The 14,844-nt window shown below is 41.9% G+C and overlaps 1 protein-coding gene across 5 annotated transcripts in view; it reads right to left on the reverse strand.

Moving 5' to 3' along the window:
* The window catches only part of AFF1 (ALF transcription elongation factor 1), a 204,314-nt gene that overhangs the window by 48,569 nt on the left and 140,901 nt on the right, over positions 1–14,844 (reverse strand). For all 5 annotated transcript variants that reach the window (XM_077476366.1, XM_077476365.1, XM_077476368.1 and 2 more), the window contains 2 exons: positions 13,885–14,014; positions 10,766–11,674 (listed from right to left, as the gene is read on the reverse strand). In XM_077476366.1, coding sequence (XP_077332492.1) covers positions 10,766–11,674; positions 13,885–14,014 — 1,039 coding nt within the window. The remainder of the gene's footprint in view (positions 1–10,765; positions 11,675–13,884; positions 14,015–14,844) is intronic.

A 14,844-nucleotide genomic window follows, 5' to 3' on the forward strand; every position in this document is an offset into this window, starting at 1 on the left:
GTGCCATGTTGAAATTCCAGTGAACAGTAAGAGTGAGTGATAACGCCAAATTTAACACCTGCTCCCCTTTCACAGCTGAGACCTTGTAACACTAACCAGTCACATGACACCGGGGAGGGGAAAATGGCTAATTGCGCCCAATTTTGACAATTTTACTTAGGGGTGTACTCACTTTTGTTACCAGCGGTTTAGACATTAATGGCTGTGTGTTGAGTTATTTTGAGGGGACAGCAAATGTACACTGTTATACAAGCTGTACACTCTCTACTTTACGTTGTAGCAAGGTGTCATTTCTTCAGTGTTGTCACATGAAAAGATATAATAAAATATTTAAACAATGTGAGGGGTGTACTCACTTTTGTGAGATACTGTTTTTTTTTTTTACGAAATGCAAATCCACTTTGCACTACAAGTGCAAGAAGTTCAGTCGCTGTAGATCTAAGAGGGACATGCAAGGAAAATAAAAAACAGCATTTTAGCTTGCACATGATTAAATTATAAGATCAGCAGAGCTTCCCCCTCAGATCTACAGTGACTGCAGAGGGACTACTTGCATAGTTGGAGCTGTAGAAGGGAGCAAGAGCCACATAATATGATGGCTCTGCTGTACTGCTGTCTCCCATGCAGAGTGATACCAACTGCACTCCACCTCTTATCACGGCTAGTGATCTCCAGAGTGGTGCCAGCAGCAGGAAAGAAGAAATCCTCAGGTTATTGTGAAGCAATACACTGGGTATAATAGTATAGGGGTGCTTTTTACACTGATGCAGATACAAGGCGCTGCACCCATGGTGCAGGTAAACCACAACACATCAGTGTGAAAGCGGCCTTATAGGGGGCTCAGAACAGTAAGGGCTCATTTACATTTGCAGTCTGTGAACGAGCCCTAAGGGTTCTGCTGCCGAATGCAACTAAGGGTTTATTCACAAGTGCAGCAGGCACTGCTGCTCCTCTGAAAGCAATCAAAGCATGTTTGACAGGTGGTGAGGAGTGATCACAATGTAAACAATGCAGGGTCAACCAGGGGCTGATCTCTCTCCTCTCACGATGCATTATGAGTGGAGAGGCGAGAAATCGAGTGTCCAGCGGTGCCAGCGGTAAGTTTGTGATACATTTTACTGTGCCCAGCAGTGCTACATCAGTGCTCTACTGTGTCACAGCTGTGCCACATCAGTGTCTTACAGTGCCACATGAGTGCCATCAGTGCCACTAAAGTGCTCATCTGTGCCCTACAATGCGTCATTGCCACATTAGTGCCCATCAGCACCTCTATAGTGCCACAACAGTTCTCTACAGTGCCACATTAGTGCCCTAGTTGCCACTACATTGCCCATCAGTGTTCATCTGCACTACTACAGTGCCCATCAGTCCCACTACAGTGCTCATCAGTGCCACCCTATCAGTGGATCCTCATCAGCACCAGTCAGTGCCACCTCATCAGTGCCAGCTAATCAGGGCAGCCGCAGTGCATTAGCACCAATCAGTGCACCCTCATCAGCACCCAGAAGGGCACCCTCATCTGTCCTAGTGTCCCTATCGCACCACAGCCCCCAGTCAGCAGTATGGCAAAAAATAAAAAATTCAGCTGAGGAGACACACCAGCTTTTTATCCTGAGTGACGAGAGCAGCAGGGAAGCTCTCGGAGTCTGTGTCCGATTGCAATTATGAACCTGTTTTAAGCAGTGGGTCTGCAACAGAATCTGAGGAAGAGGAACTTGTGCCCATGAAACAAAGGCATTCTGGTGAGGACCAGCAGACTACTACAAGTAGTGCAGTGCCACTGCAACAAAGGCCAAGCACTAGTAGGGCATCATCTCAGCCCCAAAGAGTTATGACCCATGCCAGCCTTCCCTATGCCCTGGGTCTTCCCTCAAATTGAGGAGCAGCAAGCATCCCCCTTTCACAGCCCAGCCAGGTGTCCAGGTCAACACCGATAATTTTGCCCTTCTTGATTTTTTATTTATTTAATTTTTTACTGAAGACCTACTATCTTCTATCATGGCCCAGTGCAACCTCTATGCACAACAGTTTATTGCAAGCAACCCTGGTTCTAGTTCTACCCATCCCTTTGAGTGGAGAGAACTTACTGTGGAAGAATTGAATACATATTTAGGCCTAACTTTTAACATGGGACTCACAAAAAAAACAAAAAACAAAAAAAAAACGAATTATAATCCTACTGGTTCACCAAACCCATCCACCACATGCCAATCTTCTCATCCCTTATGCCAAGGTCAAGATATCTTATGATTATGCGGTTCCTCGTCTATACAGGCAATACCCAGTGCCCTCCCCGCAATGACCCAGCTTATGACAAGTTATTTAACATTCGGCCACTTCTAAATTATTTATTAGAAAAATTCTCTCAGTTATATACCCCCTGCCAAAATATCTCCATCGACAAGTCACTTGTAAAATTCTCAGGCAAGCTGGGCATCAAACAGTTTATACCCAGCAAAAGGGCCCAATGTGGGGTTAAGCTGTACAAGCTTTGTGACCGAGAAAGGGGGTATATCTACGCCTTCCTGGAGTATGAAGGGAAGGACACCCAGCTACAACCCTCTGAGTACATTGAAGCCAGTGGGAAAGTTGTTTGGGAGCGTGTCTATCCACTCCTTGGAAAGGGTTACTATCTTTATGTGGACAATTTCTATTCAAGCTTGCCATTCTTTCACAGCGTTTACCGGAAGGACACTCCAGCATGTGCTACAGCGAGAGCCAATAGGAAGGACTTCCCGCATAGGCTCATTAATGAAAGGCTACGAAGAGGGGAGACTGCGTCTTTGAGGAACCAGGAGCTATTGGTTGTCAAGTGGAGGGACAGACTAAATGTCCACAGGCTCTCAATTCATGACACCTAAATGGAAATCCCCAGAAGAAATGGCTCAATTCGCACACCAGCTTGTGTCCATGAATATAATTTGTTCATGGGGGGCGTCAACTTCAATGATCAGATGATCAAACCCTACCTTCCCACAAGAAAATCCTGCAATTGGTATAAAAAAGTTTCTATTTTTTCAGTTTGGCCATGTATAGCACTTATATTTACCAAAAATCTACAGAGACCCCCCCCCCCCTATCCTATCTTCATTAAAAAAGAAGAAATTATCACCGCCCTATTGTACCCTAAAGGCCCACCACAAAATATTCGATTTGATTCAGTGAACAGACTCCAAGAACATCACTTTCCTGAGAAATTCCCCCTACGTGAAACAGGCCAAAGACGTCAGAAAAAAATGCCGGGTGTGCTCGAGGAGGAGTTAGAAGAGACACTATGCATTTTTGTCCCCAATGTTCTTCCCAAACAGGCCTCCGTATAGGTGAATGTTACCACCATTACCATACTTCAGTACATTATTAGTGAAGTATGGTAAATGTAATTGTCATTTACCTCCAACATCCCTTATACCACTGCGCTAAACTGTACATACCGCTGCCTTCTCCTGAACTGACCCTGCCCTGCTTTACGACCACGCTTCTGCCCAACGCTAAACATACCTGTCTGCTCCAGAACTGACCCTGGCCTGTTATAGAACCACGCTTCTGCCTAACCCTAAACTGTACCTACTTCTGCCCGATCTGGAACTGACCCTGGACTGTTTGACCACGTTTTGTGCCTGCCTCTTGGACTATTTTACCCTGCTATGCTAGTGGGAACACAGGGGTCTCAAATATGTGAGGGGCTCCAGAACTTTTTCTGGATGAAGAAAACTTTCTTTCTTGGCCTGCTACCTGTCCTATGGATCGTGTTCATGCCTATTACCAGGAATAATATTTTGACACTTTACCTACACTGATCCTGGACTGTATATGGACAGTATCCCTGCCTGTACTCACTATGGACAATATTGCTGCCTGGACTATTCCATGCACTATCACTGACCACGTCCCTGCCTGGATCAGGGCTCTCCTCCTGTGGACAACTGCACTACTAAAACCAGTTAATATTTTGTTTACTCTTTGCTCAGCAGAATGCATTTTGGGGTGTAATTCTTGGTATATACATGCTATGTGTTAGAAATATGAAAGGCCTTCAAAAATGTGATAGGTTGTCGGTAAATTAAATGCGTAATTTATGTCCCTAAAATATCTGATGGTGCTTCTTGGATGTTGGGCCTCTGTATGTGGCCAGGCTGTGTAAAAGTCTCAAACATGTGGAATCACTATACTCAGGAGGAGTAACAGAATGTATTTAGGGGGGCCATTTTTACTGTGTACATGCTATGTGTTGGAAATATCTTATAAATGGACAACTTTGTGTAAAAAAAAAATAAAAAAAAAAAAAAAAGTTTATTTTTTTTTCCATGTTTTCCAAAAACTTTTGGAAAAAAAAATGAACCATTCAAAACTCAGACTCATTATGCATCATAGATTATACATTGGAGTGTTAGCTTTCCAAAATGGGGTAATTTTGTCGGCGTTTACAATGTCCTGGTGCTCCAGGGCCTTCAAAAGTGAGATAGGTCACCATGAAATTATATGTGTGTACTTTTACTCCTAGACCGCCTGGAGGTGCTACTTGGATGTTGAGCCTCTGTATGTGGCCAGGCTGTGTAAAAGTCACATGTGGCATCGCCATACTCAGGAGGGGTGTAATTTGTGGTATGCACATGCCATGTGAGAGGAATAACCCGTTAATACAATTTTTTTGGGTGGGGGGGGGGGGGATTAGGCTGGGAATCTTAATTTTGCAAAGAATTGTGGGAAAAAAACTACAAAGTCAAAAAACGTAACCATGCCTCTCACTAAATACCTTGAGATTACCATTTTGCAAAAATAGGTAATTTGGAGGGTATTTGTACTTTTCTGGCTTACTAGGCTGCTTTCACACTGGGGCGTGGGGGCATCAGCGGTAAAGCGGCGCCATTTTTGTTGTAACTTTTTCATTTTGGATAGAATAAGGGAGAGTTATAAGCCAAAAACTCTTTTCCCCATTGGATGGTGTCCTCTTACTGTTCTGGCGACAACCCAAAATTTCAGATTTTCTTCTATTTTGGATGATAATGGTAAACAGGTCACATAGAGAGTGAATTTCCCTAACAGGGCACAGATGGCAATAAAAATGGACAGGTGTTCTAATCCATCTTCCCTCTATCCAAAACTAAAAAAAGTTTTGCCTTCAGGTGCACATTAATACAATGACAGAAAAGTGGAAGAGCAAGCAATTAAAATAGTAAAGTCAAAATTTACTTTAATTACAATAACTCAAAACTATTTTCTAAATTACAATAACCTACAGTTGCCAGAGCCCAAATAAACTTTTTAAATAAGCTAAATACATTTTAGAAGTATAAAAGTGTATGTTAAGCCTGTCCTTTAGAAAGCAGCCACAGACTAGTAGTAGAAAAGCCCGTCCCCACCAAGCAGCAAAGAAGGACCCGTTCTCTGTGTGGAAGCTGTGGTCTCTACTGAGGTCCCAACACACACCCTTTCTAAACTCTCCAATTTGCAGGGTGTGTGATCCTTGCTGATTGCAGAGGTATAGGTTTGGGCAGCAGAGGAAAAACTTTTCGCACTGAAAGCAAGGTAATACTTTGCAAAGTGCTGGCAGGGGAAAGGCTTCTCTACTCAGACTGTGGCTGCATTCAAACACAAATTAAACGTAAAAAAAAACAAAAAACGAACACCTTTGTTTTTGATGCAACTTAAAAGGTCAAACATTTATAAGTCCTTGTGAGTAAAATGAAAAAAACACCACGTGTCCGAGGTGACTGTCCAAATTCTAAACCATATGTTGACGTGAAGCAAAATAAGGTGCACCACCACCATGTAGATAACAATGGCTCCTTACCAGATGCCCCAGTAAGGAGCGCTTGTCTTAAAAATCAGGTCAGAGTGTACGTCAATCTTGAATCATCAAAGACAGAAACCCCCTGGAGCAGGACTCGAATGTATTCCAACAAAGAGGCAAATGGTCCACCATAGGAAGGAAAAAACACTCCAAATAGTGTAAAACCATTTATTAAAAATAAACATAAAAGGAAGTGCACTTACAAGAGTAAATGAACACAGGGCATATCAATGGGAAAGCGTCGGCCGATCGCGAACTCCAAACGATATCCTGTTCTGCTATAATTCTAATGAGGCAAAAAGCGTGTCACGCCACCCAACGCGTTTCGTGAAAAGATCACGTCGTCCTGGGGTCACGCTTTTTGCCTCATTAGAATTATAGCAGAACAGGATATCGTTTGGAGTTCGCGATCGGCCGACGCTTTCCCATTGATGATATGCCCTGTGTTCATTTACTCTTGTAAGTGCACTTCCTTTTATGTTTATTTTTAATAAATGGTTTTACACTATTTGGAGTGTTTTTTCCTTCCTATGGTGGACCATTTGCCTCTTTGTTGGAATACATTCGAGTCCTGCTCCAGGGGGTTTCTGTCTTTGATGATTCAAGATTGACGTACACTCTGACCTGATTTTTAAGACAAGCGCTCCTTACTGGGGCATCTGGTAAGGAGCCACTGTTATCTACATGGTGGTGGTGCACCTTATTTTGCTTCACGTCAACATATGGTTTAGAATTTGGACAGTCACCTCAGACACGTGGCGTTTTTTTCATTTTACTCACAAGGACTTTACAATGTTGCTATATCAACTATCTATGTGACTTATGTTTTTTGTAGGCTTTTTTCTGTATGTTCCCTTTTTTTGGGCACCAGAATTATTGAGATTTAGTGTTTATGATAATAGGGTTTGTTTATATCAATTGGTGATATCACAGATATATTCATTATTGTATTTTATTATTATATGCAGTCAATGTATTTAATTTTGGTGCTTATGGTATTTTTCATGTAATATCGAGCACCCTTGCACTTCACTGTTGGGATATTTATACCCTAATATGAAATATTAGGGAATGCGCAGTTCTTTTTTTCTATTTCACACATATATAGCATTTTTGGTATATATTTTGAATTGCTGCATCACACATAATTTTGGTTTTTCACTGTAGCGCAGATTTCCTTTCTTTTTTCTCAAACATTTATAAACCTATTACAGGACAATTTTATGGTCCAGTTTGAGGCCCCAACTAGGAATGATGCTCTGTTGGTCCTGGTAATCTCAAACCATGCAGAGCTTATTACAAATGTTCATATAAAAAGGAACATCTGGTTAGCAGTGACCATAACATGATTTCATTTGATGTTAGCTGTAAGCAAAAAACACATACGGGAAAGATAAAAACACTTAACTTCAAGAGCGCAAAGAGGCTGCAAACTATATTCCCATGGGCAATAAGTTTAAAAGGCTAAAAATAAAACCTATGTGGCTCACAGCCGAAGTTAAAGCTATAAACAATAAGAAAAGAGCTTTTAAAAAATATAAAAATGAAGGAAAACTAGTGTTTAAATGTTACAAAGAATATAACAGAATATGTAAAAAGGAAATCAAGGATGCAAAAACTCAAAACGTACGACAGATTGCAAGAGATGGCACAAACCCCCAAAAATTCTTCAAATACATTAAACATTTGCTTACTGGGCACTTATACCCCCCCTCCTGCCCAGACCAATTTTCAGCTTTCAGCGCTGATGCACTTTGAATGACAATTGCGTGGCCATACAACACTGTACCCAAATGAATGAATTTTTATAATTTTTTTCCCCACAAATAGAGCTTTCTTTTGGTGGTATTTAATTACAGCTGGGAGTTTTATTTTTTGCTAAACAAAAAAAGATGCAAAAAAAAAAAATGTCTTAGTTTGTTATAACATTTTGCAAACAGGTCATTTTTCTCCTTCACTGAAATGCGCTGATGAGGCGGCACTGGTGGGCCCTGATAGGCACAGTTAAGGCGGCACTAATAGGCACAGATAAGGTGGCACCGATAAGCACAGATAAGGCAGTACTGATGGGCACAGATAAGGCAGCACTGATGGGCAAAGATGGGCACGGATGGGTGGCACTAAGGGGCACTGATAGGTACCACTGATAGATGGGACTGATGGGCACTGATAGATGGCACTGATAGGTGGCTCTGATAGGCACTGATGGGCACTGGTAGATGACACTGATGGGCACAGATATGTGGCACTGGGGTGCAGCACTGTTGTTGAGGCAGATTTTGGGCACTGATAGGTGACACTGTGGGCACTGATGGGGGGCACTTTTATATTAGGTGGCACTGGCAGGGGGCAGGTGGGCACTGATAAGCTGGCCGTGATCGGCTTTTTTTTTCTCCTCGCACGGTCAGCGCGAGGAGGAAAAATAGCCGATTACCGGCTTTGTTGTGTCACATGATCAGCTGTCATTGGCTGACAGCTGATCACGTGGTAAGGGGTCGGGATCGACCCCTTGCTCCGATCCGTGATCAAGCGAGTCTCAGACTCGCTGATCACAGCGCGCAGCGCGCGCGCCCCTCAGGGAGCGCGCAGGCTGCTCGTGCACGGGACGACGTCAATAGACGTAGTCCCGGCAAAGCAGGTCCGTGCTGTAGCCGTCATTCAGCTATAGCGCGGATCTCTAGTGGTTAATAGTAAAAAGGTCAGGTCTGAGCATGTAGGCCATTTACAAAATAATCTAGAGTGGGTGACTGGGGACAAAGAGAAGGCAAATATATTAAATACTTTCTTCAGCTCTGTGTATACAAAGAAGTATGGGGGAGCTCATGTACATAATAGGGGTGGTAGTAACAACCCCAAATGATCCACAATGGCTCAAAAGAGATATCCAGAAATATTTAGAGAGAATGAAGGTGAAAAAAAAGCACCTGGACCAGATGGCATCCACCCACGGATCCTAAAAGAATTAAGCTCTGTAATTTCAAAGCCATTGTATATCATTTTTAGGGACTCAATGGTGGGAATAGTACCACTGGACTGGCGTAGGGCCAATGTGGTGCCTACATTTAAAAAGGGAACAAAGTCTTTACCATGTAACTATAGACCTGTTAGTATAACTTCTATAGTCGGGAAGATACTGGGAAGTATAACTTTTTTTTTTTTTTTACACAATTTTTTCAAGACGAGTTCTTGAAAAAAATGGTGTCACTGGCGCAAATATTAATCCAAAATAGTGATAATAACATAATTAAAATTGTGATCTGCTGCTGTAAAAATTCCTATATTGTAAAATACCTGGAATATGCAGTTCTGTTTTGGGCACCAGTTCTCAAAAAGGATATCAGGGAACTGGAAAAAGTGCAGAGAAGGGCAACCAAACTGATAAGAGGCATGGAGGAGCTCAGCTATGAGGAAAGATTAGAGGAACTGAATTTATTCTCTCTTAAGAAGAGGAGATTAAGGGGGATATGATCACCAGGGCACCTGGAGAGAGAGCGGCGGGAGAAGAGGGCACCTGGAGAGAGAGCGGCAGGAGAAGAGGGCACCTGGAGAGAGAGCGGCAGGAGAAGAGGGCACCTGGAGAGAGAGCGGCGGGAGAAGAGGGCACCTGGAGAGAGAGCGGCGGGAGAATGACAATTTATCCTGCTGTATTAGATTTGTAAATTGAGCTTCTTATGTACTGCAAAACAAAGTAAAAATGTTTGTGTAATTTTCAAAGGCAGATCTCTAACAAATCTTGGTTTTTCTTTAGCATTTGCCTTGGAACTATAGTAAGCTTCCAATTGTTTTTCTAAACATAAAGACCCCCAGTTGTCATCACCTAGTAAGTGGTCTCCAAATTGTGGCCCTTTGCTTGCCTTTATCCAGCCCTTGCACACCAGCGGGACACTATTCCTTTCACTAACACCAATGATGGGGCACTATTCCTTCCCCTGCTAACAATTCACACTATTCCTCCTCCTAATACAAAGGACTACTACTCACACTGACAACAATGGGACATCATTCCTCCCACTGACACCAACGATAGGGCACTATTCCTCCCACTAATACCAAAGATGAAGCATTGTCGACTCCTATTTACGCCAAAGCATTTTCTACTCACGCTGATCACATTCTGGGCTCCAGAGAGTCTGAAAGACAGTAAACTGGCCCTTTGTTTAGAAAGTTTGGAGACCCCTGACCTAGTAAGTCACTGAACTGGAATAAACAAAATTAACTAAATTCCAAGGTCAGGAACTTACTAGATCAATACTGATCCCCCGCAGTCAATAGGACTATCCAAAGGGGTCAACAAAATAGGTAGGGGTCAAATAATATTTTGAGGTGTCTCTATAGAGCTCCATGCCAGTCCCTAGTCCTAGAGGTGGAGTGGCTAGCAGAAAGACAGTTACATAGTAGATGAGGTCGAAAAAAAAAAGACACAAGTCCATCAACCTATGTGTGTGATTATATGTCAGTATTACCTTGTATATCCCTGTATGTTGTGGTCACCCAGGTGCGTATCTAATAGTTTCTTGATACTATCAATGCTCCCTGCTGAGACCACCGCCTGTGGAAGGGAATTCCACATCCTTTCCACTCTTACAGTAAAGAGCCCTCTACTTAGTTTAAGGTTAAACCTCTTTTCTTCTAATTTTAATGAGTGGCCGCAAGTCTTGTTAAACTCCCTTCCACAAAAAAGTTTTATCCCTATTGTGGGGTCACCAGTACGGTATCTGTAAGTTGAAATCATATCCCCTCTTAAGCGTCTTTTCTCCAGAGAGAATAAGTTCAGATTTGGGTGGTCAGCCGTCAACAGCATTGGGGAAGAGGTTCGCTAACAAAGTCAGAAAGGTAATTACAGTCTTATTTTACAGGTATGATTTTGTTGAGTATCTTCTGTTTAGTGACAGGGTAGCTTTAACATTAAAGTTTGAGAAACCATTCTGTACTTTGGAAAGTAATGTTACACAAATGACAGGCATACAAATTTACCTTTCTCTTTGCATGCTCTTTGCCATGATTATGTGAATGTGTTTTCTCAGGTTTCTCCTTGTTCTTACTGTGAGAATCATGACTGCTAATATTTTTACTCTTTGACTCATTAACTTTCCCTGATGATCCCGGGATCCTAGAGAGCAAGGACAGCTCAATTTTGACAATAAGAGCAAGAGGTTTATGACTGTTCTTGATAGGTGGCGGCAGTCTGTTGTCTCCTATTGGCAATAACACTTTGTCCCTATGAGAGTCTTCACGCACAACAACTGCAGGATGAGTTGGGTTAGTCCTATGATTGGCTTTGCTTTGACTCAGTCCTTTTGAACCAGAGGGGCACTGCGGGAGTGATAAGGCACTCTGTTTTTTGTCTGTCTGAGTGCTTGGACACTTTTTGGTGCTGCTACTATGGTGAGAGCTTTTGTGCTTCTTATTTTCACTACTATGTGCAACAATTGTGTTTGGTTCCTTATAGTCATTTGGTTTTGTTTTAACTTTCGTTTTCACAGTTGGCCTCTCCTTGGAAGGCTGGTCTCTTGGCCTGTATGGTTGTGGCTCACTTTCAACAGTAAGTCCTCCCTTTGGCTCGTTCTGAAAGGAGGCCTTGACAGGTCTCTTTGGCTGTTTAATGCCAACAGTCTGCCTAGGAGTTACAGTTTCTTTGACTATAGGGGATTCTGGAAAACTAGGATTGTTCTGGATATCTTCCTGAGAAGTCCAATTAACCTTTTCATGGTGAGACTCAACAGTCTTTGGAGAGTCATGAAGAGGGGATGAAAGACTGTCATGCTCTTTACTCTCCCAGTGAGCTTCTTGTTCATGATCCACAGTGCTATTGAGGTTTTCAGTAAGTGCTGCAGGTTTGACCATGAAGTTCCCCAACTGCCAGTCAGATGGCTGGGTGTCATGCTGTAACAGAATAGAAGAAGATGTAAAAAACGATCAGCTTTATTTCCTGTTTATGACTAAGGAATATAAAGAGAGCCCACAGAGAAATGTATAAAAAGGAAATCACAGCCCTGTGCACATCAAATCTGTCTGATGGTACATTGAAAAAAGAAAAATTGTAAGCCTGTTGGTTTTGCGTTTTATGCTAGTTCATAATTATATGGAAACAGCTTACTCTCCTCCTGTACCATGCTGCCTCACTGCCTGGTTACTGCAAAAAACAATCACACAGTCTGGAAGCAAATGTAAAAGTGGACCTGGGCCCACCAGTTTCATTTCAAACGCATGGATTTTCTTTGTTCATTATGTTGACTAATAGCAGAGTATTCTCACTCAGAAAATTAAACCAGTAAGAGCGTTGACAGGTTCTAAACTAAATGGAGTAAGGTCACGTAAAAGCAGATTAGATGCATTAAGTATTTCGACTCTTTTTTTGGGAGGTTTGTTTAATAATTAACCACTTGTCTACTGGGGCAGATTTTTACCTTTTCACACAAACACATTATAATCTGCATTTGCTCCTAGAACTTACTTTAAATCCTCCAAAAATTCTATATTTTCTGAAGGCAGAGGCAGCCTTGTAATGGTGGCAGTTGCAATTTTTAGATCACACAAAATTTGTGCAAATGTTTATTAAACCCATAGTTTTAGGGGAAAAAAAAAACACACTAAAATTAATTTTAGTGCAAAGCTCACACAATATCATATCTAATTTTTTGGACAAAATATAAAAGATGGGGTTGGATTGAGTAAATATACCAAACATATCAAGCTCTAAAATTGCGAGTGCCTGTGAAATCAGGTAAAACTATTGTACCCAAAACTGTCCATAGACAACAGTTTAAGAGTCTTTATGCATTACCAGTTTAGCATTACCATGAATTGCAGTCCTAGAATTAATGCTCTCACTCGGACATCTGCAGTTTGGCATTTAATTATTTTTATTATACTTTAACACTTAAATGAGAGATCAGGGCCCTCCACTGCAGCTAATCAAGCACAGATCGTGTTAATCAACTGCTTCCCTGGCTACATTACCTCAGGAATTACAGCTTTTAACCATGACATAATAGTTGTTTCTGGGGTTAGTAGATGCTAAGGAAATCGAGGGACAGATGTTAGGGGATTTTACTTTAGTCCCTGGTAAGGATGAGTTCTGGCGTGTTCGCATATTCCATGTGCAGAACCCGCCAGGAAGTCAGCGCAGCGCTGCAATAATTACAGGCAGTGAGACACTGCCCCGATGCGCAGCTGCAGAGATCGGGCAATGTCTCACTGCCTGTGATTAGCGCAGCGCCGACTTCCTGGCGGGCTCAGCATGTGGAGTATGTGAACACGCCGGAGCTCATCCCTAGTCCCAGGCCACCGATTGGGAGAGCCCAGGAACCACTACAGGCATTTTCTGTGCGGAGGGGGCATGGCCACTCTTTGGCTACTAGCCTTTTTTACATCTACTTAAAGCATAGCTTTGGTCATATATATGGAAATCATATTCATTTCCACATTGTATTTCAATTAACCTACGCCTAATAATCTTAATAATCTTCAAATTGGTAAGCATATTTTATGAAGCTCTCCACACATTTGCTTTCTTGAATTCTGTGACACATTCACTATGCCCTGCGCACATGCACTGCTGTGTCACATATTTCACAGAGCTGGCCTTCTGAGCTACAGAAGTGCTGAGAGGAGGAGGAAGCAGGTCAGTATATAAATCAAAATATGCAGGCAGCAAGATACCATGAGATATGTAGTAGATTGAAAGTAAACAGCAGAAGAGAAGCTGCAAAGTATGCAGGAATCCAGGAAGTTGTGGAAAGATGGACAGCACTCACAAAACGAAAAGGAGATTTTTTTTCCAAATAAGCCTATATTGCACTGTAAAAAAAATAACTATTGTTTGTATGGTATAAAAGGTTATAAAATACGTTGTGCATTACTGCATGAACTATCAGTCTTGGTTACTGCTATTGTTCATCTAGAGTGAGGCAGGTAAATGACATTTCACAGTGAATCACACCTGTCTACATGTCAGATTTTCTTTATCGGTCCACGGCCTAGGAAAAATATTGACCTGCAGTAGATTTAGCTAAAGAAGGCTGAACTAGTTGAAACGATCCAATAACAGCAGGACTTCAGAATGTCAAGTGTGACGTATCTAAGCACGTTACCTTATTCTCTTCACCATCACTTGAGCCACTTTCACTCTCTGTGTCTGAAGAGCTCTCGGTCTCACTCGCTTCAGTTTCCACACTTCCGGAATGTGCTGAGGCCACGCTGCCCACCTGTGATGGCACAACACTGCCAAACAAAACACATTAGAGATAATGAGATTAGGGACTTAAAATCTCATATACATTTTTTCATTTATATAGTCTACAACAGCAGATGTTTATGTAGTCATGGAACACTTTGTGGTTTGTAGTCTGTCCAACACTTACATTACATACACTTACATTAGGATTCAATAGAAATCAACTAGAGGTAGTTCTAAACAGTGTAAGAAACACTGAGAAAAAAAACGAATATCTGGCAAAGTCTAAATACGAATTTAAAATGTATAGCCTTAAACATGCATTTCTACTGCCACAACATAGCAGAGGTGTCATATTTTTGATTCTTTTGAACAAACGTGTCCAACAATGGGTGGCGTCTCAATCGATGAAGATAGCCATGTGTTTTAGAGAAGTAAACACTACAGATATATGTGCTTTGTTCAGATTTCATGAATGAAGTTTATAACCACTTTCATTTTTGAGCAGTTACCAGAAGAAAATGTGATGGGAAAATCTTTCAATGAGAACACTCGATCCAATGACAGGTAAGAGGCTACTTCTCATTTCAAGATAATTCCTCTCATTTTCTGCTGCATCTCTGGGAGAGGAAATAAAGGGTATCACCATGATGGGACAGAGAAACAAATCTATATACTAATGGGTTAACCATTTTCTACTTTATCCACATCTTAAAAAAAGGTTGGCTTTTGACATTTAAAGTGTTACTAAACCCAAGACCCTGCATTCATTATATCTTGGCTATGACTGTCCTATAAGGCTGCAGGACCCCTGACCCTCTGTCTGTGCAGTGCTGTTTGGCCCTGTGCAGATCACATGCACCCCCCCCCCCCAAGA

The sequence above is a fragment of the Lithobates pipiens genome, unplaced genomic scaffold (genome assembly GCF_037356315.1).
Source record: "Lithobates pipiens isolate NorthernLeopardFrog02 unplaced genomic scaffold, aLitPip1_a1.2 Scaffold_13, whole genome shotgun sequence".
NCBI lineage: Eukaryota > Metazoa > Chordata > Amphibia > Anura > Ranidae > Lithobates > Lithobates pipiens.